General features: G+C 35.0%; 1 protein-coding gene across 2 annotated transcripts in view; it reads right to left on the reverse strand.

The window, feature by feature from the left end:
* Positions 1-1,588: 1,588 nt before the first annotated feature.
* Positions 1,589-27,608, reverse strand: part of LOC103527772 (guanine nucleotide-binding protein G(i) subunit alpha-1) — a 30,866-nt gene continuing 4,846 nt past the window's right edge. For both annotated transcript variants that reach the window (XM_030459848.1, XM_030459840.1), the window contains exons 3-10: positions 14,441-14,483; positions 14,215-14,356; positions 9,427-9,584; positions 7,555-7,683; positions 4,207-4,336; positions 2,997-3,150; positions 1,908-2,122; positions 1,589-1,804 (exon numbers count right to left, since the gene is read on the reverse strand). In XM_030459848.1, coding sequence (XP_030315708.1) covers positions 1,932-2,122; positions 2,997-3,150; positions 4,207-4,336; positions 7,555-7,683; positions 9,427-9,584; positions 14,215-14,356; positions 14,441-14,483 — 947 coding nt within the window. In that variant the 3' untranslated portion in view covers positions 1,589-1,804; positions 1,908-1,931. The remainder of the gene's footprint in view (positions 1,805-1,907; positions 2,123-2,996; positions 3,151-4,206; positions 4,337-7,554; positions 7,684-9,426; positions 9,585-14,214; positions 14,357-14,440; positions 14,484-27,608) is intronic.

The raw sequence follows: 27,608 nt of genomic DNA on the forward strand, positions 1-27,608 counted from the left end.
AGATTTCAAGCAAGGCACAAAATTTAGATTTATTTATGTAATTTGATTAATCCCAATTTTTGTTTTACATTAAATACAAAAACCAACTTGAACGTAGGTGTAAATACAGTTTCCACAAAGTAGTTCAGTGAGTTTCAAAATCATTTATGTATCCAGAACCAGAAAGCACAATTAAAAGCAGCCCAGGATATACAGATTGCTTACCATAACTGCTGAAAGAACTCAATGTATATATATTTAACAGCCTCCAGTAATAAATTTTCCTTTCTAACCTTTCAAATGAAACACATTTAGCCATTCTGTACCTAACAAAGGAAGAATTAAAGAATGAGAAGTGCAGATGATCTCTATACAAGCTGAGACCTAAATGAAACACATACACAATCAAAAATTAAATAACAGAACAATGACATATATTTTGGTTTAACACTTCTAAGAACATAAATGCTAAGATAATGTAGAAAAATAGCAACAGTTCAACGACTTACTTCTCAAAGAACTTACAGTGTACTCTAGCTGCCCGAAATATTTTAACAATTATAGAAAATCATATTTCCAAGTTTGGTATGTTTGTATTTCTTAGATGACATACATTTAAGACAACCATCCATAAACTTATTCACAAATAGAGGCTTATTCTTTTAAAGTCTGTATAAAAAAATCAGTTTTGGCACTACCCATAAGGCAATGGATGATATGTACCTAAGACAGCAAATCACATAATGAAAGCATAAGCAGATAAAAATAATATCCTTTAATTTATTATTTAAAGAAGCTGTAAGACTGTAATTATAATTAAAGAGGAAGTAACGAATTAGCATTTCCAAGTCACTCTAACATCCTATCCAAAATATGGAAGATTCTTCTTACATGCAAAAGGAAATTGCTTTAATCTGTGAAGCCACTGTGCTATGTCTTGTGAAAGAATCCAATATTTCTAAAGTTATCGAATTATCAAACTAGGTTTTTTATCAGAAAATAGCAAAAGGTTTAAGGAGAAGTTCAGATCTAAAGAAAGCAGGAAAAAATATTACTCTGAAGTCCAGCACTGTGAATGGTCTATAAAAAAAAATTGCAAAGGTAATTTTGCCATTTGCTCCACTGCATATACTACAATCTCAAACTTATTTTATTTTTTATATGAACAGATTAAAAAATTTACTTTTGAATTACTATTAGCTTAATTAATAGTTGAACCTTAAAGTTCAATTTATCAGTGTTGCCACATTTGCATCGCAAGCCCAGATTTCATAAATTGTGGATTTCATTTAAATTTAAAAAATAATGTTTGCATTTATCTTAAATTTATAAAAAGATTTTTTTTCAAAACTTAAGGCAAAAAACAAGTTTTGTTTTGTTTTTTTCAGTCTGAGCAGGTATATGAGGCTGTTTAAATATCAAAAAAGCTAACACCATATACAGTATTACCAACAAAAAGTAAATAATAAGGCAGCATGCACCCTTAAGATGAAAAGAAAATTTAATTTTACAAGATGTTTAAATAATCCAAAGGCAAAAAGTGTTTGTCTCCTCTAAGAGTATCTTCATAAAACATGGAAATATTAGAGGACATCAAGTTACTAAAATATTTCGTTCAACGTTTATACAAATACATTACTACAAGTTTACATACAATCAGCTGACATCTCAGTGTTAACTAATTACTTAAATTTACAAGACAAACATAAATAAAGCTGTTAAAACAGGCAAGTACAGTACTGATCTATCATTCAGCACAATGTGTTTTTTACTTCTTTCATCTTGAAAGGAATCGATTAGAATTGTGCGAAGTCGTTCTCCAAACCTAGAAATAAAACAAGAGAGAATTAAGTACATCTGTGCAGTTTTACACAGCACAGGCATATTCCAAATACATCCCCAGTCCTGTTTTCAGGCATGTAATTTACCATTTAACAACCTCTTCTCTGTTCTCAGAAGAGGCCACAGTCTTTAAGGTTATTTTTAATAATGACATCAGTTACAGCATCAAAAACAAACTGCACGTTTTTTGTGTCTGTGGCACATGTGAAGTGAGTGTAGATTTCCTTTGTGTCTTTTCTCTTGTTCAGATCTTCAAACTGACACTGAATGTAAGCAGCTGCTTCTTCGTAAGTGTTTGAACCTAGAAGGAGAAAATTGCTCAGTAAGCATGTTTCAATCTGAGAAGAACAACTGTTTATTTGAAGGCACTGGTTCTTTGAAAACAATTAACCTAAACCTGAAAGAGGAGTAATATCAGTCACTGCTTTTAGACACCATAAATGAACCTTGAAGGAAACCTTTGCACACATTTTTAAGAAAAAAACTTCAATTCAATTCCATTTGCAGGAAGTGTCTTTTTATTTCCTAAAATGGCAGGCAGAACAAGTCATAAATGACCTGTAACTGTCCCCAAGATTAGGCTATTTTGTTTCTTTTAAGTTACCCATTTTAAGTATTTATATTTTAAAATGGTTTCGGGAAAGTTGTCTTACTTATTTCTCCTAAGCTTTTTACATCCAACATGCTATTTTGTGTAAAATGAAACAGTCTAGAATTCTACTGAAAGTGCTATTTATAGAGGCTAAGACTTCTTCAGTGAAATAATCCTTTTTTTTGCTATGTATTTCCTAAATAAGCCACCTATTTGTAAGATGTATATTCACTTCCTATTCCAATTAATTCTCATGTATCCTCAGGGACTCCTTGCAGTGAAAACTATTACACCTAAATACAAGAAGGACATAAGAAAAAAGAAGGCACTAAGGAAATTAGGCTGAAAAGAGCTGCAACAGTAACTGCTGATCACAATTGCTATCAGTGGACCACCACTATTTGAGCTGGTTAAAAGATTAATCTGATTTATCACTATTTAATTTGTGATCTGTAAAAGGAAGCCCCACCTTTATTTAAATATCTTAGCTACCTAGAGTTATTGAACTATTCCTATTTGCAGATACAAAAAAATGAGGAAATTTAATCAAAAAGTACTTGACACCCGTGCCCCCCTCCAATACCTGCATATTCAGGGTAGCAAATAGTTAAAGGACTCCTTTTGACTTTTTCTTCAAAAAGATCTTTCTTGTTCAGGAAGAGAATAATAGAAGTGTCTGTGAACCATTTGTTGTTGCAGATACTGTCAAATAATTTCATGCTTTCATGCATCCGATTCTGTAATTGGAAAAAAAACCTCAACACCTTGCTGTATGTCGTTTCAGTAGTAAAATCAGGATATTTTTGATTAGTTGCAAATGAACCAGATAAGTTACAAAACTAAATTTCTAGTATAGAGTCACATTTTACCAGAGTGAAATACAGAGGCCAAGACCACTCTATCACTAAGAACACTTTTCTACTAAGAACACTTTTCACAGGTAGGCTTTAAGCAACTACTCATTTCTTTTTTTATTTCCAGATTTAAGATATTAAATATTTTAGAAAAATTTGTTGTGTTTTAGCATTTTGAAGCACAGATACTCTACAAGAGTTGCTGAATTACCTGATTTTATACTTGCTAGATTTTCTGGAAATTGAGAATTAAATTCCGCACCTAGCTGAGATTTCAGCATAAGAAAAAAATATAAATTTATCTATAGAACTAGGGAATGAAGAAAGCATGTATTTCTTCCTCTTACCCTAACTTTTAGCTCTGTAAAAAAATTTTCCAATATGTAAGGACTCTGGTCAAGCTCCAGTCATTTAAGTAGCAGCTATGACCTTCCCTGACTACAATTCACTTGGAAGGTTCATTTCTTTCCTCCACAAACTGTAATTTGTAAGAAGCTGCAGAACATGAGGAAAAGCACAGAAATTTGATGATTCACACATAATAGGTAGGCATGACTTTAGATCCCTCAAATAGTAAAAAGCATGCACTTTGTGCATACTGACATGGGAGGAGTCACACCTTGAAAGAGGAGAAAGAAGTGAGAGGTTGGATGGGTGAAATAAATTTCTGTAACTAAGGAAAGATCAGAGAAACATTTGGAAAGAAAAACACTGAATCCTGAGGAAGGAAAGGAAAACAAGACAAAAAAACAAGGAAAACAAGACATTTCATATATGAAACCTGAAAATATGAATTCTACCGTAATTTCTCTAAAACCTTTTACACAAATCCCTATACATCATCTGAAGTAGTAATACTCTAAAAGAAGTACATATAGTTTGCCATTAAAACTTAGTTTCTTCCCAACAACTATCCTCTTTTTCAAATGAGGTACTTGCCATTTCCTCATCTTCAGCCAAGACCAAGTCATAATCACTTAATGCCACACAAAAAATAATTGCTGTAACACCCTCAAAACAATGAATCCACTTCTTCCGCTCTGATCTTTGGCCTCCGACATCAAACATTCTGCAAAACAGAAGTGAAAAAGAGGGAATGAACTTTGGAATTTCTAGCTTTCTGAATGCTAATCTGAATTTACACGAAATAAGCTGTGGAAGTCTGATCACAAAACTTTTAAAAAGGCATAAAAGCTTTTAAAAAGACAGACAACTTCTAGAACACATAAGTGTGATTTCCAGTTTGTATTTGCATATATTGATTTCAGCAAAAAATGTCTGCTTCATTTCAGAACAGTGTCTCTGCCAGTGGGGTACTTCCCTACTGATGCTTGTCTCATTTAGGAGTTGCCTTTCTAGCAGTGCATGCAACAAACTCCCAGTTCTTTATGCAAACCATCTTCTTGCACTCAGCTTTGAAGAATTTATTCACTAAAATCTAGTGCTGGATGTAGTCCTGGCACCACAGTTTTACAGTGAACATCGAAAAAAGCAAGTAATAACCCGAAGGATTATTTTATGTAAAGAAGTTTCTTTTTCATATGATGAGTACAAAGAAACACAGAAAAATTATTTGGCACACAAAATTCTTAAAAAAAAAAAAAAAAAAAAAAAAAAAAAAAAAAAAAAGTAAAGAAAAAGAAAAAAAAAAAAAAAAGGCTACAACTATCTTTCAGAAAAACTAACCACTCAGAACAAAGTAGAAGCCTTAAAGTTCTGTCTGCCCTTTTAGAAGTCATACTGAGAGGCCTGTTAGGTGATAGTCCCAAAAGACTGAAACTCTCAAAGCTGCTAATCTGCAGATATTTTTAATTTTTTTTTTTTAGTTTTGAAAGAACTATTTAGAGATTCCAGTTTCTAATATGAGACTGCACACACTGGGTGGTATGCAAACCCATCTTTTAAGCATTTGCCTCAGGTGTTAAAATTCATTATACTGTCCCTGGTTTGACTACTCAAAAGAACCATAAGGTATATATACAAGATAAGTCAGTCTACAATGAACTTAAAAGACTACAAGGCAGTGCTGAAGGAACTTAAGTTTGTAACAGCTGAATCTACTCCCCTTATATAAAAGAATGAAGGTATCTGAGAAACGCTTTAATGACTTTCCATTACTTAAAACAGACTGCTGTAATGAAATTACAAGGTGACTATGCCACATTCAGACAAATTACTTCATTAACTAAATGTAAAGCAACAAAGACAATTCTCTCCAGTCACCACACGACCAAGATACTTTACTTGGCTTCATTAAATGAGTAGCTTTCTGTATTAAATGCAAATAAATTGGTTATCTGCAATTGTGCAAATTTAAGGACTTATGGAAGATTCTTTCAGTAGCACAATATTTTTGAGATCCAGTGTTGCCAAATTTGCTATGTTCTGCATCTATTTAAGCATAGAACATGATTCCGGTACCCATATAAAACATGACAAGGGTCAAAAGGTCATGATTGCTTTAAATTCTTTTTTGAGGTTATACAAAATACTCATTCCAGTCACCAACCTTGTAAAAGACTCAGTGCTACAATTTTTTTTTTTTTTTTGAGGCAGGGTGTTAATAAAAACATGACACAAATCCAGAAAGTCTCACATTTTAAATACTTATTAAAAGCAGCCTGTGTTTTTTATCAACCCCTTTCCTGTCTTCCCTGGGCTATAAGACTGCAGAGGAAGGAGGAGCACAGGATAGATGGATAGATAAAAAAAACCCTACTGTTTTTATGCTAATGTACCGCGTGACTAGGTAAATTGCACTTCAAGAGATACAATTACAGGGTTTTTTTTAGAAATCTTGAGGTGTTCTGAGTCGCTAGATTTTTATTTTAACAAACCAGAGTAAAAATAAGCAGAGAAAGAAACAAATTGGAACACAGACACTTTGCTTTCTGATCAAAAAGCAAAGATCAAAGCTATACTAAGTACTTCACAGAAGAAGGAAATAATGCTCAACCTCAATCTAAACAGCAAAAGGGAACAGAAAAGATAATAAAAAATCCTGAAGTACACAATATTGCACAGATAGTCCTATTTAGGTACCCTCATCTTCATACAATCAGGTCTCATATGCCTCCAGTTCATCTTAAAAGTTTTTCAATGCTATGTAAGAATATACTTTCAAGTCCTTCCAATACCTCATTAAGTCTGTCTCCTAAGGCAACACATTATAGCTAAATACTTCCCAAGGCCTCTCTAAAAGTTACACATTTTATAGGAGTTCATTCATATAGTCTGTATGCAGGATTTTATAGGACTGTAATCACATCGTCCTAATAATCAGCACAGACTGGGAGTGTAGAAAAATTTAAACTCACATTCAATAGGAAACCAAACAAGAAACATTAGAAAATGAGTGAGGAACTAGATATCTTCTCAGAATATACTGTACAATTCTCTTAAGGCTTGGCTAAGCATATCCTCCTTAGGTTTACAGGAGATTCCTTCGCATTTACCAGCTCTTATTTTACAGATGAATATGATTTTTATACACTTATAGCCTAAAACAAGGAAATGAAATATATTTCCACTGTACTAATGGCCCTGAATCGTCCATATTACAGTGCTTATATGCATTTACATAAAAAAAAATATTTTCCATGAAGATACTGAAGAAATGTATTTGCAGACAACAAACTCTGCATGATGTAAATGCAGATACAATCTGAGCTTTATTTGCTTCTCATTCTTCCTGACACCAGTTGGAGGTAGAATTTTATTACATTTATACTATACTGTGCTTTCATCACAAGTGTCTACAAACATAAAATGTTCAGAATATTAACATTATTTTGTAAATCCCGCACCACAGGAAACGCAAGTAACATCCTTTCATCACTAAATAAAGTACTACCAAATGTATATTTGAATCCAGTTCTTCAGGAAAATGGATTTACTCATTCATACAAGACCAGCAAACATTACTAAGCCTACATCTCTACCACTAAATTTAAAAGAATCTGATAGAGCTGTTATTTAACATGGCAGAGAACTGAATCTATTGAGATCTAATTTACGTGTAAAATAACTTTACAAAATCTTCCAATAAAACCAAAGCATTTATTATTTAATATCAGCATACTGATGACAGGAGTTCCAAAGACTCTGACATCCCTTTAGAACACTGAGTTAAGCATGAGGATTTTTTTTTCCAGAAAAAAAAAATGGGGCGGAATAAATCAAAGTTGTGGTTAGAAAAATTTGTTAAATTAAACAGTTGAAAGTCCATCCTCTAGAACTTTAAAGAAACTGTAGCTGACAGATGAAAATGAAGAACCATCTACATACTTAAAATGAAGGTCTTTGAAAGTAAAGTGAGTTTCCACTATTCCTGTAGTTTTCACTCTAGTTCTGAGAACGTCCTGTTGGGTTGGAATGTAGCTGGTTTGTGCTATCCTGTCCAAGTCATTCAGGTAGCTGAAGGTAAAAATAAATACTGTTTTCAGTTATTCATAAAATAGTAATAAGATAATTACACGAATTAAAGAAGTTCTAGATCTAGTCATTGTATTTTGCTTGACTTTTATACAATAGTTTTCTTTGAGATAAAACAAAAGGCAAGACACATTATTTCCTTCAATTTTCCAAGTTTGAAATAAACTTTGGGGAAACAAAAATATTCCATGCTAGAAGAAAGACAGTGTATGCAATTGACTCCACTATAAAGAAGTCTGCAGAAATCCCAAAATGCAAACATGGTTCCATGTACAACAATGTTATTTGCACCAACTATAAGATCGGATTTGTAATCACCTAAACTACAACTGTAACAAAAGCCCAACACTGGATTTGGTAATTGGTATGAAAAGAACAACCCAGTGTTTTGGCCCAAATTAATTTGTTTAAGAAAATGCCTAGAAAAAGATTAGTTTTCTATTGAGAGTTTCTAATTGCATACATTTTTAACAGTAGTATACTTTTATTGCCAAATTGCAGTGATTCAGGCCAAGAAGCCCAGTGTTTCTAAAACATACAAATCGTATTTGTGCTTTTCCCATAGTAAATATGGAAGGCTTTATGTTGCTCTTTCAGTTTAACCAGAATCTGTAAATTTTAAGCGTCAAATTGTATAGCTAGCATAGCATTCTTATTAAACTGGAGGTAGAGGTATATAAAAACAACAAAAGAGAACAGGGGGTGTTAACAGGTAGGTGATATTCCAAATTAAGTGCTCGACATTGAAGAAAGACTATACAAGTGCTCTCAAGCCACGAGATCTGCCATTGTGATATCAGCTTGTTACCACCTAATCTTTGTGTGCTTTGAACAACTTCAGAAAACAAATAATCATGCTGGAAGTATCAGTGTTATTTCAATGCAATTTGATCATTTTTCTATTAATTCAGCATGCCTGTAATTACATTACTCCAGCTACAGTCTTCTCACAGCTCCCTCACCCATGTTTGTTTATGTACAGTTATTCTAAAGAACAGAAGCACCTTATTTTATGGAAAGTAAAAAACTTCAAGCTCTATAAATTAATTCAGAATGATAAAGCTTTAAAAAATTGCCCCATATGGCCATTATCACTGATATGCCATTCTTCACCATCTGAACTCTCCCTTGACAGACTCTCTTCCTTGACTGACCTACCATTACTTGCTGCCATCACAGCTCTCATACCCTTGACACCTTATTGTTTTGTTTTTTTTAAATTAAGCACCCTAGCATAGAAGACACATTCTGATTGCTACGTCTGCTCAACACATTTCTAAAAGTGATGGTTAATTCAGGAAGAAAATGCAGCCATGTTGAACTACAGTAGAAATTCTACTACAAGCATAAAAGTAGTATCCTCAGTAATACAGACACATCATGTAATCATTTCCTGAACATGTTCAGATACTGAACAGGTACTCGAGCCACATTTTTGTAATAAAAATGCTATTAAAGCACCTTAAAGCAATTTTTGTCTTCCTCAAGATAGTGAGACAACTGGTCAGAACTTGAAGCAAAATTTCAAATTATACCACAGCTCTTCCTTTCCAGCCCAGAAGCCTAGTTGGAACATTTTGACCTAAATAGACAATATCTTTGTTCAGATTCTTCTAAATTTTCCACATACATGGAACAGAATGACTCAAAAGATGAGCTTTCCCTTTCATCTCTTTAGCAACTATTATAAGACAAAGAAAATCTTATTTGTCACATAGCACTTACTATGCAGCAGAGTCATTAAGCTGGTATTCTCTGGATCTGTTGAAACAAGCTTGAACTCCACTGTCTTTCCACAGTCTCTTGATAACTCCAGCAAGCTCTGTTGTCATAAATCCTTCTTCTGCTGCCCCAGCTAACACAAAGAGCTGACGAGCATCATCCTGTAGGATGCAAACAAAGTGGAGAAACAAACATTGAGAATTACAATAGAAGTATTATCACCTAAGGACTATATTCAGAAAATGAGTTTCTTAATGTGGTAAGTGAGAATTGTAAGCAAACAAAAAATGTGAGGGAAAACAACTTGATTTAGTTCTCTGCATAGAATATCAATATCTACACTGTTCAACAGCAGAAAAAGACTAGTAAACTGAACTTCTCATTAGCTGATAAAGATTCTCCTGATCTGTTTATGTATTTATAACTAGAACTAAGATCCTACAAACACAAGTAACATACTCTATGCTGAAGTTTATACTTAACCTTATATGCTTAGCAAATACCACAAAATTAATAGAATAGTTACAATGTGTACTAGAACCTTCAGAAATGCAGGCATACATTGATTCATTGAAGAAAACACATTAATCACCTAAGCTTCAAAAAACAACTCTGAATGTGACAAATTATAATTTCTTCCCAAACTGTGCATCAGGAAATGGAAAGATATTTCTTATAACATTTCTAGATAAATCACTTACCTTTATTATTCTACAGATATCAAGGTTTTTTGGCAATGTGCTATCAAGTAAACATCAAGATCTTTAAGAAAGCAAATGCTGGATTTTAAGACTACATAAAGACTGCCTTTGAGAGTGAGGCTAATGGCATACAGAATGTCAATCCACCAGTCTTCTTTAACAGAACTTGACCAGTTGGCTATCTTCTTCTGATTTTGACAGTGGGAAGAAAGTTAAAAATGTTAGATCTGTAAGGTATTGAAAAAAGGAGATAGCAGCTGGGCAAAGGAACAAGATCCACAGCAGTACTCTCCTGTGGGTAGCTGGTTGACCTTGGTTATTAGATGAATGTGAGCTAATGCCAAGGTATGTCAGCCAGAAAAAGTCAGCGTACTTGTGGCTTGCAACTACTACCCACAGCATGTAATGTCTGTCAAATAATTAAAAGAAAGAGAACAGGAAATATCTGAAAAGGAGGGAGGAGAGAGAGCTGGGAACATATCAGTTGGGAACTGAAAGTAGTTTAAAAAAAAAGGATGATTTAAAAAAGCAGCATACAGTTATTCTCACAAAACAGTAAATGAAGATGCAGATCTGTAGAGAGATCAGGTTATATCACTTTTGCTGTTCAAACAATAAGCTGAGAAAAATGTAAGCATTTCCTGGATAACCAGAGAAAGTAGTGTAAGTGTTCTAAGGATACTCTCCTCTGTAGACTTTAATAATCAAAGACTATGACAGCTAACAGGGAAATCTTTTGCAGATGGCTCCAGTAGTACTGATATTTACAGCCTGAAACCAGTAAGTTTACAGTTCAGTCAACTCACGGCAAACTTGGAGATGTATATATATACATATATATGTATACATATGTAGATACATATACATATAATTCAAACCTAAGTTACAAACCTAAAAATGAAGATTTGTAAAACAAATTAACAGAATACTGATTACTGTACATGCAAAAGATTGTTCATTGTAGACAACTAATAAAAATTACACTAAATTATAAATGATGTTAATTCACACTGCACTGAATTTATATAAAGCAGAGTAAAGATGAAAGGGTTGGACAGTTTCAGACTCAGACTGTAGTTTAGCAACATGCATACATAAAAGAAACCTGAATGACAATTCTGATTTTGAATATTCTTTGTGTAAGCAAATGTCAAGGACCTACAGCTCATAGAGCAGTCGATCTTGAAGAAGAGCAACTATATTAAGACACTGGATGGAAATAGCTTAGAAACTGACAGTTTTGTCATGAACTACACCACTTTATACCTGACATGGTCTGACTTTCAAGCATACAAGATTTATTCTTGTTTCAAGTAGCTCTAATCTCTACATGCTTTAAAATGGGAGGAAGGGGAAATGGAAGGTGGAACAAGAGAATCCATTTCAGCTTTTTAAAAGTCCAAACATTAATAATAAAAAGTGGTCTGTTACACCCATACTCCCTTTTCTGAGAATAACAAGTTCTACAGACAAGAGAGGGAGTATGCAACTATCATGATACTCCTGTTTTCAAGAAGGTAGCTTCCTCTCCTAGGTGTCACTATTTTTATACCAGATTTCATAAATGATAATGTAAAGGAACTTATTTAACCATCGAATTACAACAAATCTCACATTCAGAAAATGGTCCACAGTCCTTTAAAGCACAATCACTGTCTCTCAAAACGCAGCTTCTGCTTTAGTAGTGAAACATCCTGCAGGACAAAGGAAGATACACCAGTCTCAAGACTGACCAGTACTGAAGCTGCTGGTGTAATTCATGCTCCCATGACTGAGCTTGAAAAAGGAAAATGTTCAGCTCACTGCTTTACTGTTATTCTTATGAAACAAATAATGAGTATATAATTTTCCAAACAATCTTATCCCATTCAGAGTAAAACCCTCAGAAATTCACCTCAAAACTTAAAGTATCTGAATGTAAGTGTTCATCATGAGTTAAAATTTTGAGCTTTTTTTGCCCCAAAATGATAAAATTACAACAAAGTAGAATAAAATTTTAAAAGCTATGCTATAGTAGAGGAGTAACCACTGATTAATTTTTTAAAGTGAGACTGATGCATAACACAAGCTCTGAACTTCTTCCATTTCTGACTTTACAACTGGCAAAAACCTAATACTGACTTTCCATAGCAGTAAGGCTCTGAAAAAATAATTTGGACCAGCAAAACAGGCCCAAGTGCAAAGGGATGGACAGCTATTTTAAGATTACCACTGACAGAAGTTTGCCTCATCATTTCTCTTTGAAGGCCAACAACGCAGATGAATTCAAACTGATACCACCTATAAAATACTCCACAAAATCTTGTTAGTCATTTTATCTGCTAACACCTAAATTTACTCCTCCTCCGTTTTCTCTTACTACATACTTAGTAACATGAGTCCTGCCATCTGGCTCTTTCCAGCATAAAGTGCCAGACTCCAGAGAGAACTACATCACACAAATACTGAACTAACATGAGAAGACACTGTTGCCTCCCTGGAAAACGTTGATCCTAAGGCAAGGCAACAGCAAAGATAAGAACAAAGGCAGAAAGGGATAACCAACGAAAACAAAAGGAATAACCAATGAAAAAAAAAGCTTTTAATAGTTCTCTCTACAACTAAGATGTTTCAGGTAGAACTAACAAGTACATAAAGTACAAAAGAGCAAAACAAAAAATTAAAAATTTATAATTAAATTAATAATTACATTAATAAAATTAATCTAAATCAGATTTAGGCTTCAGATACAACTTCATGTAATCTTATGTTTGCCTGCCTTATGATAACCATACATAACACATTTCACAAGGTCACTGAAGGTATACTCCATAATATTTGTACTTTTCATTTAAAGCAACTGATAACATCTTGGACAAAAGACTTTGTCATAAATGAAAAATCTACATATTGTTTCTTATTTTTCAAAACCCTACTAGCCTCTCAAAGTGTAATTCAACTTTAAAATGACCTAAAAAACCTAATTATTACAAAATATCCTTCTGACTACCTAACATCCTTATTTCAATACATAAATAGAAAAAAATACTTCCTCCATACTTCCAGCAAGACAGTCATAACGTGGCTAGCTCCTGCTTCAAAAACCGTGCTGGTAAGCATTCCATATTCTGACATTGATTTCTTTGAGAAGAAAATAAAGGAACACATCCTAAACTAAATCTCAGTGCTACTCAGACTAACAAATTCAGTGATCAACTTCAGCACTGCAGCACAGAGAAGATTCTCATAATCAGAGGACAGGCAAAAACACTTGACCTAAGCATTTTCCAGAGTGATTCAGAGACTCTCACCTCCTGTTCAAAAATGGACATAATTAGGGTCACCATAGGCAAGGAATACAGGATGCAAGAAACAGTAAGACAAAAAGAAATCAATTCTGCAGACCATCTTTAATAGGTGGAATGCAGAGGCTTGTATACAGGATATCAGATGAAATGAGATGGGAAAGGTGAACAAAAGCTTAGAAAAAGGTTTCTTATTTCTTGGGAAAAATATTTAATCCATATTGTACCACAAAAAAAGGGATACTATCAGAAAGGCTATACCCCTGCCCCCTCTTTGCACATGGAAAACTTCCACATTGAAAATCAGTATGAAACAGGAACAACCTCAGAGGCTGGAAATGGTTTAAGCACTCCTGTGCCTATGATCCAATTAAGATGTACTGCCTGTAGACAGCTGTAGACAGCTAGATGTCTACATATTTAATTTGTGATTTCAAGGAACATGAAGATGTCTAACTTCAGTGACTTACAGAGCCCCTCACAAGCCCATTCAAATAAATAGACATGACTGAATAGTTTAATGTTTTTCAAAAACTCCAAGACTCAGATGCTTATTTCTCCACATGTAGATGAAATCTGGAGAATTTTTTCTAAACCAAAGTGTCATGAAACAACCCAGTGCTGATTGCTCTATTAGTCAACCTGCTGTGTAAAGACTACTGGCATTTTGTTTTCAATCAAATTTTGCATCCTATGAAGAAAACTTTTGTATCCCAAGATTTTTTTTTCAGGACACAATAACAGGCAAAAATTGAAAATTAATTGGTATTCTAGCTGTGTATCTATACAGATACTTCAATACTCACAGCCCTGGTTGCATCACCAAAGTCTATCTTCAACCTCCCCATTGCTCTAATGATAGCAATAATGGACTGAATGGTGTTACTGTAGACAACAGCTTTGTACTGTTTACATTCTTCTTCTGAATAACCAGCTTCATGGATAATCCTATGGAAGGAAAAAAGAATAAATTCTCTATTCAAATAAAATAGTAATAATAAACTTTACATAACACTATTTCATGATACTTACTTCATTTGTTTGACAATTGTGCTTTTTCCTGATTCACCAGCTCCTAAAAAGCAAATATGTGAAAATTCATTAGACTTCTATTAATCTTTGAAAATACATTTAGTTTCTACACTTCAGCTACCTAATCAATGTAAAAAACTTCAAGAGTTAAAATTACATTTGTTAAAAATTAATTTTTAATACCAAAATGTGTCCCGAGTTAAAAGTTTCAAAACTGACACATTTTCAGAACAAATCATCCAGCTCTATGAAGTCTCTGCTTCTTTTTACAGAAATGAGCATAGTCTTTACAGACTCTGCTGGTCTTCCTAATGCAAACATGTGATCAGTTGTTCAACTTCAAATGGGTCTGAAGCTCAATTCCTCTGCCTGCTAATCAACACCAAACCAAAAGTCTCCTTTGTAAGTTCTTGACACTATATTTAATGTAAATTGTAATTGTAAATTACCATCTTCAAACTCTTCCACGTTCTAGTCCTTTTAAACACCTTTCGGCCCTTGCAAGAATAAACCAACAGAGTATGACTACTTTTTGTTGGAAAAGATTGCATGAGCTTTGCCAGACATGCTGATACCTCTCTCCACACTCAACAACAGCAAAAAACCAAGACCTACCACAAACACCAAAAAAACCCCACAAAACACTCCAAACAATTCATTCCAACCCCCCCAAAACAATATAATGCTGTTAAAATAGAAATCTTACAAAACAATTAGCATGTCAGCTGAGGAGAAAATACAAAAATGCAATTATTGCTGTCTCAACAACCACAGCTTTATCTCCACTTTTTTAGCATGCTTCTTTCTCTGAAAAAATTACAGAACTGAGAGTTGTGATCTGATCCTTCAACCACTATGCTCCCAGTTTATCTGTGACATGCTGAATTCTCACCCTTATACTTTTACTTAATGCAGTTTCACAGAAGCAAATACAATCTTCACACAGTCTGCAGGTGTTTCTAATGCAAACAGATCAGCACTTGTCCAATTCTAATGTAACCAAAGAACACTCTTATTTACAGGACACTGTGATCACAGCAGCAAGCCACTGATAAAAGCTGTATTTATTCATCTTCAAATGAAAAAAAAAAAAAAGGGAGAGGAATCTGAGGCATTATGAGGCAGTCAGCTTCACCCCATTCTTCAGAGCAAATACCACTGGAAGTTACTCCCAGACACATAAATGAAAAAAAGAGGACTGGCAATCGCCAGCATGGATTTACAAAGCACAAACTGTGCGAACTTGGTAACTTTTTGTGAGGAAACAGATGGGTTTGGGAATGAAGGAGACAGATATAATTTATTTTGACTCTAGTAAGGCTTCTGATGCCACCTCCCATAGCATTCTTCTACCAAACTGGGTAAATATCAACTTCAAGGTGTCTGAAAACCTGCCTAGAAAGCCAGATTCAAAGGCTTGCGGTCAACGCTTTATAATCTAAGCCAATTAGAAGCAGCAATACTCAGGAGACGATGCTTGTCTAATAGTGTTTAACATCTTCATTAATGACCTGATACGAGGATGGAATGCACCCACATCAAGTCTGCAGGTGACATCAGCCTAGGAAGCCAGGAAGTGATGACAGTGTTGGATACAGGTGCTATTCAGAGTCCTCAACAAACTAGAGGACTGAGCTGACAGGCATCTCAGGACAGTGAGCAGAGACAATTGTGAAGTCCTGCAAATGGCACAGAATAACCCATGCAATGATGCACACTTGGTACTAAACCTTCCAGAAAATAACTGTGGAGATCAACAAGCTGAAGAGTCAGTAGCTGGTCCTTGTGGCAGTGAAGGTCAGCCACAATACTGAGCTGATGCACTGGTCTGGCTGGGACAGAGTTAACTTTCCTCACAGCAGCCCATATGGTGCTGTGCTTTGGATCTGTGGCTAAAACGGTGTTGATTACAAAGTAATGTTTTTACTGTTACTGAAAAATGCATGTACAGCATCAAGCATTTTCTCTTTTCCACCCTGTTGCCACCCCCCTAGCAAGCAGGTCATGGGTGGACAATAGGCTGGGAAGAGACAGCCAGGACAGAAACCAACTGACAGAAGTTGATAACTCAGCAGTAAAAGCTTGGGGAAAAAAAGGAGGAAAGGTAGACATTATGGTATCTGTCTAACTTTTGTCAAACCTTTGTATGGGTGGTTATGGTGAATGGTCTGGAGCACAAGTCTTAGGAGGAGCAGCTAAGAGAGCTGCACTGGTTAGTTTGGAGAAAAGGAAGCCAAGGAGAGATCTCATTGGTCCCTACAACTGCCTGAAAGGAGGTTGTAGCAAGGTGGACATCAGTCTCTTCTCCCAATTAAAGAGCAATAGAAAAGGAACTGGCTTCAAGTTGTGCCAGGGGAAGTTTATATTGGATATTAGGAAAAATTTCTTCACTGAAAGGATTGTCAAGTATTGGAACAGGCTGCCCAGGCTGAGTCATTAACCCTGGAGTTTTTTACAACTTGTGCAGAAGATGCACTTAGGGACATAGTTAAGTAGACTTAACAGCATTACATTAATGGTTGGACTCTAGGATCTTAAAAGGCTCTTCCAACTTAAATGGTTATATGATCCTTCCTACACAACCATTATACATGCTGAGACCCCACTTTCTAGGAGTGGCCAAACATCTGCCTCCCAGTAGGATGCAGGGAATTAATTCCTCATTTTGCTTTGCTTGTGTATACAAGCTTTTGCTTTCCATATTAAAATGTCATTATCTCAATCTTTTCATCTTCCTTCTGTTTTCTCCTTCTATTTCTCTCCATCCCAAGGGAGACTGATCAAGTAGCTATGTGGCTGTTCAGACTGCCTCCGGCCAACAGCTACCACTGCTGCACTGGCAAAACTGCATGAGTGAGTCAAAATGAAGCTGTTATTCCCCAGCAGTCAGCACTCATATATATGCTGTACCCGAGTACCACGTATCATCCCCGAACTCAGCATCCAGTAAACGAAATACTGATGAACTAGATGACACACAGCAGAAGATCACTTAGTTGATCAGGAGACTGGTGCACATGGAATACAAGAAACTGGACCAGGGAGGGAAGAGGAGAAGGTGTGTGAGCAGCAGTGTGTGAAAGGTGTGTGTGTGTGTATGTGTGTGTCTATTTGCTGTCCTCTCCATAAAACCCATTTAAGGCAGCTGAAGACAAAATCAAGCTCCTCAGAGGTGCGCAACATGAAGATGTGAGGCAATCAAGAAGCAGCACACACAGTTTCAGAGACATAAGGGGAGGGGTACTGAACCTTTCCCAGAGGAAAAGCTTAAGCTAAAAGAACCAATTGCACAGACTGCAAATAAAAACTCAGCCTTGGAGATACTTAAGATTCAATTGAGCACGGCTGTAACCAACACTGTCTATTTTGATGTTAGCCTGGCTTTGAGCCAAGGGTTCAGCCAGATGACCTCAGGAGGTTTCTCCCAATTTCAAATATTACTTGATGTCACTGTAACTGAATATTTCTATACTTTGACTACCGCATACTGATACCTTTTGAGATATTCCTCCCATTAAACCAAATCTGTAGCTCCATGACATATTGAAGCCAACTTAAGACTGACTGCCAAAAACTGTCCCACCTCCTCCCCAGCACTGCCACTGATGCCACTGCCACTTCCCTTCTGCCAACACACAATAGAATGAGTGTTAGCACCAACAGGAGCAAGTGTTCTTCAGAATTAAGTAGCTAAGGAATGTGTAGGCATGTCAACATCAATCTACGACTGCTTAATACCATCTTTTGCTAATGTCCAAGTAAAATCCTTTTTTTTTTTTTCCCTTTTTTTTTTTAATAAGTTTTTTTAAAAATTAGCAATAGTTCTCAGACACTGTGATGCCTAGAAGTTCAATGCTTGTGACACCTGACACATTTATAAACCAAAATACTACTTTATCTGTAAATACCTAATTATGCACTCAGGCATAAAGCAGTGACAAAAATTTAAAGATTAGTTCTAGCAATGAAATGATTATAATTTGCTTTGTGTATTTTTGAAATTAAAAAATTGGAAAAAAGTATATGCCCCTGCATTCAACAGCAATTCTGGAGACAGCAAGAAAGGTAACTATGGCATTTAATTTGCATCACTGTGAAGTACTCTGTTTAAAAGTTGCTACAGTTGATTAACAAAGCTGGTCAGTGTCAGACACAGCACCAAAATATTTATTTTGTAATACACTTTCTACTCTATTTTTCCTGAGTCAGATCTGTGTGTCACTCTGTAGTATTAGAATTCACATGTCACTTGTAAAAGCCTTCTCAGTAACATAGCCACAAACACAATGCATATGAAAAAAAATTAAGTCATTTATTACAGAATACCTAATATCTCATTACTAGAAGATGCATTCCCCTATTTTATTTAATGGAAAGTAGACAGTAGTGTTTTCTTTGTCTTTATTTTTTCTAACTGCATGCTAAAATGCCTGCAGCTTGCCTAATAAACTTTGCAAAGTATGTAGGAATATTACTGTCCCACACCAAAAGGAGATCCATTGGTTTTGCACTACCAAATGCAGGTAGTTTCTGATGGAAGCATTTGTAAAATGTCCTCCTTTACATCGCAGTGTGAATAAGTTGTCTGTACAGCAAAATGAGAACTAACTGTTTTAGAAAGTTTTAGATAGGAGCAAACATTATTATTTCATGTGACAGTTGCATATAAAATGTAAGAGCTAGCTAAAGTATCACAACCAAATCCTATTTTAATTTAAACAGACTTAATTGTATATTCCCCAATCATCTACTAAAGGATGCTATTTATTGCCTACTATTTAAGGGTGGGACTTGATTTCAGCTTCACTTCTGCTAATAATTTGAACAGACAGTCTTACTGGCTCAGTTACTATTTTAGTTTAACATAAAAAATATCAATAAAAAGACTTGATAGTTTGGCTCAGATCAGAAAAACAGCAGTGTATCACTTCTGAATTTAAAAGAATGCTGAGTATTTTTTTGTTTGCTTGGTTTCAAATGAAAGTCTAAGATACCTGTTAGGTCACCAATAAAAGAAAATTTTAACTCGTAAGTTTTTTCATTTCTCTTGCACATTGTGTCCTTTGTGCCTTCCTCACACACACAAAAGAATACAGGACAATACATATCCCATGAAAATCCAACTTAAAGCACAGAATTTTTAAACTTTTATTCATGTAGTTCAGTGGGAATGCAACTTCAATTAAGTTACACTGTTACTACACCTGCTAACCATGAAGCAGGTAGATCCTCATGCTTCATTACACAGACTTCCAGTGTGGAGGCACTGCATGCCCAACTTAATCAGCACAATCTGACAGGAAACAGGATAGCCATGTTTTCCTCCACAGATTCTCCTATAATATTACAGGTCTCCTGTCTCAAAGTTTAGCTGTCACACATCAATACTTCCACAGTTAGTATTTGTCTTATGCAAAGTTTTACCTAATTCCAGCATGAGTTATGAAAGCACTCAGTGATTTTGTACCTACCACAGGCCTATGACTAACCCAGCAGCACAGCACCATCCATGGCACAGTTAATTTGAAGCTCAGTAATAAGTGTGACTAAATTTGTATTATAACTTCTCTTTCAAAGCCAACTTTCAACTTTGGCAATATGAGAGAAGTATCAAAGTGTCTTCATGTTCTAAGTATCTTTGAAAGACAACCAAAAAAACTAACCAAAAAAACCACTTAACAGATCAGTCACTGAAGCAACTGAGCAGAGCTAGCAGAGCTCAAATATATTCAATAAACAGCTAAAGCAGTATTCAATTCTCCGAGATGCTACTTTTCCAGTCACATAAAAACTTACTAAAAGACTCAGTTGAACTCTGTGATCTTAAGAGTCTTTTCCAACCTAAATCATTCTATTATTCCTTTGACTCACTATAATGAAATTGTAGTACACAATTTTAGACAGGTTCAATAATCTTTTGCTTTCCAAACAAAGCAGGTCAGTGTTTAGAAAGAATTAAGTATTCTAGAATGTCATTTAAAAATTACAGGTCAGCAAAAGTGTTGCTTTAAACTACTCACTGTCTCATGATGTATTATCCCCCACACAGCCTACATAGCGAGCATTCCAGAACTACGAATTTCTGGAACTAATGTTTTATGCACCCAATCACAGAAGCTATTTGTAAGTGCTGACATCTTAATAGTAACATTTCTAACTTGTGAACCATATTTGCTAATTGTGTACTGAATAAATTAAATTTATATTAAAAAAAAAAAAAAAAGTATTAGATAAAACCTGAAGAGTACAACTTGCTTTAAATCATCAAGTCAACCAAAGGAACAGAACCCACAATCACATAGAATAGGTCTTGGATGTTGCCAGAAGATAATTCAAATATGGACAAGAGTAATCAATATAATACTTTCAGTGTATGCTTTTCAGCTTTTAAGATCATAAAACAGGAGACTTGCACCAGATTAATTTAAACACAGACCCAGGCAAAATTGAAAAGAGAACACACTGACTTCTAAATTGTTGGATTCATCTACTGTGAAGTCCTCTCCCTGCAACTCCTATCCAGTATTCTGTCAGATGTTAGTCTTGCACAGCAGGAGGCAGGAGATCAATGATGCCCTGTTCCTCAGCTGCAACTGGTCACAGCACAAGCTAAAAGCCCAGTGATTTCTACTGTTTCTATTTAAGGCCAGTAATTTCTTACAAAAGCACACAGCATGCAGACAACTTGGAAGTATAATCTCATAAATTTATCACCTCATGACACATTATCAAACATGATACTTAAATTAGAATTCAAGCTGCTAATCTTTGTTACTATATTAAAAATACATCAATGCTAGCACAAGAAATCAACATGGGAAACTTGCTGCCACACATCTACTAGACAGGTTGGCCACTACATGAAACATTCTATTGGATATTCTATTAGAAACATTTTATTAGAAATAGTGTGCCCAGAAGAAGTACAGACATGACTGTCCCCCCATACTCAGCACTGGTAAGGCCACAGCTTGAGCACTGTGTCCAGTTTTGGGCACATCAATATGAGCAAAATATAGAAGTGCTGGAGTGCAGGGGAGAACAACAAAGCTGGCAAGGGGCCTGGAGAATAAATATTACAAAGAATGATTGAGGGGGTTGGGACTGTTCAGTTTGAGGAAGAGGAGGCTGAGGGGGAGACTTCATTGCTCTCTATAACTACCTGAAAGGACATTGTAGAGAGGGTTGGTGCTGGTCTCTTTTCACAGCAATAAAACAAGAGGGAAAGGATTCAAGCTGCAACAGGGTAGGTTTAGACTGGACATCAGGAAAAAATTTTTCACAGAAACAGTGGTCAGACAATGAAATAGGCTGCCCAGGGAGGTGGCAGATTCTAAAATTATGACACTGACTCAGATAAAAGATTTGAGAGAGTTCTCAAGGTTTCAGTAGCTGCATGCTGGTTTAGTTCTACAGAAAAAGCATCATTTAAACTTTCAAGCCACTGACACTTTTGTAATTAATTCTTGTTTTGTTAGGGAATTTACAACTAGTTAATTCTTTTTAAGTCTTCAGTATTGCATCTCAGTAGACATTTTGAAATCAGTACTAGACAACAAAATAGGCAGTATATTTTATACACAACATCATTTAAGAAAACCTGTAATATAAAACATTGCCAAAACCATTAATATAAAACATTGCCTCAAGAATCTAATCTACTTTAAAAAGACATATCTATTGAGACTGTTCAAGAGATGTCTTAAAAAACAGGATCATTGTCTTAGAGCGGGACAGTGCCATTGTACCACAAAATCTAAAGCATTTTCTTCAATGAAGATATAGGTGTAGCTTCCTTTGTGTGATATGCCACAACCTGCACAACTGTAACAAGCTGAGACTCAAATGTTTCAAAATACACCTCTTACTTATGCCAAAATTTAAGTAAGGGAATGGATGCACATTCAGAGAAAAACCATACAGCTATCATGCTTGTTGCTTGACAATTACATGCAGCAGCAGCAGCAGTGAAACCACTCATGGCTCTAGGTTTAACATGTTAATGCTGACCACTTAACTGGATTAAAGGCCAGCCTCCACACTACTATCCTCCAAAAGATCTCAACCTCAGAATGAACAGTCCAGAAACTTGTTATTGTTTCTAATGGAACTTCATCAATAGCAAACAACTAATCCTTCACAATTAAAATAAGATCTAAATTTGTAACTTAAAAATGTTTGAAGTAAATGTGGTTATCTTCTTCCACACATAGTAGCATACTCAGAAACAATCATGACACAATTTGAAATTACGGTATGAAAGAACACTATTAAATACCTTCTAGAACCTGAGCTTGAGTGGATATTGCATGGCCACACTACACAAGATAAATGCTGATGCTCCAAAAGAAAGAAACACCTTTGCTCTTATGACGTTTACCAAAATAGTTACTGCCACTGCCGGTCAACAGAGTAGAGTAGGCCTCATCCATATCATCCAAATACATGCATAATAAACTTCTAGAAATCCAGAGTGCACCAACTTTATTCTTGACAGTGTGGTTGGCATTCATGGCATTTTACTGTTCACTGAGCTACAAATATGGTTTGCAAACATGGTAGGTTCAGTGACTGAGTTACCACAGAAAATTTCTACTACTAAACAGAGTACCATAAATCACAATCAAAGATACTTTACAAAAAATCTACCACTGCAACACAGGCTATTCTGGCAGACAGAGACATTAAAGAAAGTTAAAATTCACAGAGTATCAGGCTTCACTTGCAATTCAGAACAACATTATTAATATATTATCTACAACGGTGACCAACCTGACTGTCTCTGCTACCTCATATGTAACTGTGTAAAGAGCCGGGAAAATCAGAAAGCAAAGTGCATGCATTCTTATCAAGAGAGGAAAAAGACCTCTTGTAATCTCTACTGATTTTATTCAAAGCTCTACTTGTCATGTAACACCAAGACATTATCTGCAAGTGAGATAAATGGATACTGTCAAACATATTTACATTAAAAGTTAGCCCATTATTGTAAAAGTAATGCAAAAACTTGACTTAATACAAATTCTCAGTCTAACTTAACAGCATTTATCAGAGCCACAAAAATAAGAATAAGCATATATGATAGCTGCCCTAATTCACTTCAAAATGACCCCCATCTCCACCAACTGAACTTCAATGTGACACAGATTGCAATGTTAAAAGATATAGCTATCTACACTGATCTTATTCAAATGAAAACATTTTCACAACTCATATTTGAACAAGGAAAGAAAATTCATGTCATATAATGTCAACCTTATTATTTTGTTACATACACTTTTCACAAAAAGCTACCTACAAGCGAAATATTATGTGGCTTTTTTTTTTTTTTAATCTGCATTTTTTTTCCTGTTTAAACAGACTTTTTATTTAACTGGTCTGAAATTAAACAAAGTTTTTCAAGTATATAAAGATTCCAACCCATTCAAAAAGGCAGTTGCACACAACAAGCCCAGAAGGGAGAAATAAGATAGATACCTATACGAATAGCAGCTTGTTAGGCCTCAAACAAATGTTTTGTCAAAGCTTGATTTAACTAATCCCTAAAGGCCCTCTGTTCCTCCTGGAACAGAAAACATAAATTAAGTAGTCTCTAATCTAGGGATTAAATGACATCCTTTGCTAGCAAACATTGAGGCACTAAAGCATATTAGAAGGAATCCCTGTCAATGTCTTTAAGAGCTTTAGGAAGCATATAATGGTCTTGCTAAGACTTTACTGGATTTATTAAGGATCAGTAACTGAATCTCCATATGGATGAGAAATCCACTTTCAAACTACTTCAAGAAATATTTAATGCATCAAGAATACAGATAATACTTAAGAAGTCTTAGCAACTTATGTTCACTCCACCACTGTAGATCAGTACATCACTGACAGATTCTGAACAACACGCATTTAAAGTAAGATTTACTCCCAGTTTTCTTACAGCAAGACATTTATCTCCAGTCATAGAAAGTCTTAGAATTGCGTTCCAGTACTACATTCACTCTGAATTCTGTTTATAGTATCAGTATAACTCTATTGTTTTAACTGGAAACTAGTCTCTCCATTTTCTTCTCTACTCTTAGAACAGTGAACTGGCAGTTATACTTCTTGTCCACTTTCACCTTGTATTCTTCACAAAGGACTAGGTAGGAGAGAACTCTTACTAATCAAGCCTATGACCTATAGGTTAGAATAACATACAGAAACATAGTTCTAAGACACCCTGGACTTGACACGAAGACAAATTCCTACCTGCATTTTCTTCTCATGTGCTCTACTCAGTGCCCTCCTTGAGAAAGACTGGCACTATTTCCTATTCCAGCAATGAGGTTTCAATATAAATGGGTCTGAATAGAGTTTAACGTATCTACCAACTGAACCTTAGAGGGGAACACAATTTCACATTATTTCTAAATCCTATTCTATACTTAACAGTGACAAAGAAATGCAGAAACTTAAAGAATCCTATTCTGCACCCATTTTCCCCTTTACTGGCCTCTATGAATTTCTGTTACTCGATTCACATAATCATGTATCTCTGTTCCTCATCATGCTTTTCTTCAGGTCCTCACCAGATCATTATTAAATACCAGTTAAACTGACTACTCCAGCAGCAAGCTAAGTCCAAATGGGACCATGAATTTGATTATTAAAACAGCATAATGAATTAAGCATTTAAAAGTGCCACAGAAAAGGCAAAATCTTTCAGCTAGATGCTGCAAAAGTACTCTTAAGCAACACTAGCATGGTTATCAGCTTATCAGAGAACATACACCAATTATTTCCCATAGTCCAATCCAGATTTAGAAAGCAGGGAAGAACCTCTTGAGCTTTACTAGAAACTTTTAAAAAAAAGTTTCAGAATGTCCTTAAAATTCATAATGATAACAACTTGTATTAGGAGCTAAACAGCAACAACTTAATCCTTGTAAAAAATTAACCTATAGTTGTATTCATGAAATTATTTTATCAACTTCACAAATGGAAGATGGGATACAAGCAGTCATTTGATTCAAACAGTAATTTCATTTCAATAAACAGATCATATTAAATTCTAGAAGATACTAAAAATTATAAGCCTGCTTCACAACTTCAACATGAATTTTCATTACAGTACATTGATTTCTTCTTTAAAAGCAACCTGTTTAGAGCAACAATTGTAAAGACTTCCTGTCCATTCTGGTTGCCTAGATACTGCTATATTTCACTAAAGATCTAATCAGGTACTTTTGCTAAGCATTTTACTTCGAATCCAATACTACATTTCTAAAACACACATATGAAAGAGTAATGCAGTACTTTATTCCATGAATTGAAGCACTGGGTATTTGAATGGTGTTGATTCCTGTAACTAAGTAGCTTTACAAAAAGTATTTTCTAATTTCAGTATCAATTTATATAGGTATATATAATATTGCAGTTCACACGCAAGTTAACATAGGTACATAGCACCCATGTAAACACAAAGATACATGTCAATATTGCTACTTGATTTAGTAAGTTGATACCTAAACAGATAACAAATTGTGCTATTCAGAGCTTTAATCTACAAAACCAGGAAAGGAAGCAATTTACTTGCCTATCATATATGTAACTAGGAGGCAACCTCAGAAGATCATTATTATTTCATTAATACAGATTCTCCTATACTCATCTTTAAAAAACCGAAACTTTTAATAGCTAATTATCAAGTCACTTCAGATCTTTATTTCAGAGTTTCCACGGCAGAAAAACTTCATACTGAGCATCTTAAATATCTCTTTTCTACTTCCAGTTTTCAATGTTGGCATTTGCTAGACAGCATATTACAGGAAAAGCTGCTCACATCCAATAAAGTTCAGCAGCAAGACTTCAGAATTTCAAGTCCTGTGGCTAGACTCATGCTTTGGTTTCAAAATATTTATCCAGACTTTAGGATGTGCCAACTACTCACAATCCTTGCTTCTCAGACAACCAAAACAAACAACAGGTAAATGCAGCAGTATTCAAACAATCCACTTTGGTGACAGGATTATGTAAATCAGCACAGCCTAACTCGATAGCACAAAGCTCAAATTCAAGTTGTGCCAACACAACCATACAAGGAGCTATACTGTAAAATTTAGTTCTAAGGTGAGCCCAAAAAAATTTCACAAAGAAGGTTATCTTAAAATCACAATCATTTCAGTAATATTAATCTATGGGACTGAAGTCCTCTTTTATATCAGTACAACTAAAATAAAATACCCTGTGTTGCCAGGAAAAGTAGGAATAAAGTAATTAACACAGTGTATTACAGAACTTAGTAGTCTTGAGGAACCACTGATGCTGGGAGCAAAGATCTTACCAAAAAGTACACTACCAAGAGTTTGAGCCTCTAACCTTGGAGGCGGAGAAGCATCATTCCATTCATCATCTTGAAAGACAACATGAAGGAATGTAATTTTTTTTAAGCTTAAAATGTTCTCTAACCTATACAATATTTTTTAAAAGTCTTGAAGTCTGATGCTTGACATAAATTCATTTTTCAATATCCAGGACTGCACTTCTTAATCAAGAGACAAAAACCCAAAGATGTCATTACTGAGCATGACTTAAAAGCTTACAGTCTCTCTTTAGCCTTTTCTAAAACAACATGGACTGAAGTAACATTTTCCTAAGAATGTTAAAGAATTACAATAGTTATAAAATAATAAATGGTCATTATAAACTTCCAAAATGAAGATTTAAAATAGTAATGCAACAGATGACCTGAAATTCCTAAAGATGGACTGACTGTAGTGAAGTCTACACAAACAATACAGACCTTTATTATGATGTTGTCAATTACTACACCAACATTCAAAGAGGGAAGCATAAAAGGACCCAAACTGCAATTATAAAAACACAACCATAACTTAAAGGCTGTTTTCTATAGATCCATGAGCCTCTGTTCACAAAAGGAAGGGGGATTATTACACTGTAGCAATCTAGTAATTTTGACTTGAAATTACTCATATTTAATACAAAGGCTTGAGGTTTTAATTGACTTCACTACAAGCCAAATATAAAAGTACACAGCAATAACATTGTAATTGCTAGAGTTCAGATGTACCAAGAGAGCTCCTAGTTCAGAATTCTTGCTAGACCATAAGCAGACAGGTAGTCAGGAGCTGGAAGGTAGCGGGGGGCCTGTGACATACAAGATCAACAAAACAAAACA

This window comes from Calypte anna, chromosome 1, assembly GCF_003957555.1.
Source record: "Calypte anna isolate BGI_N300 chromosome 1, bCalAnn1_v1.p, whole genome shotgun sequence".
Classification (NCBI taxonomy): Eukaryota; Metazoa; Chordata; class Aves; order Apodiformes; family Trochilidae; genus Calypte; species Calypte anna.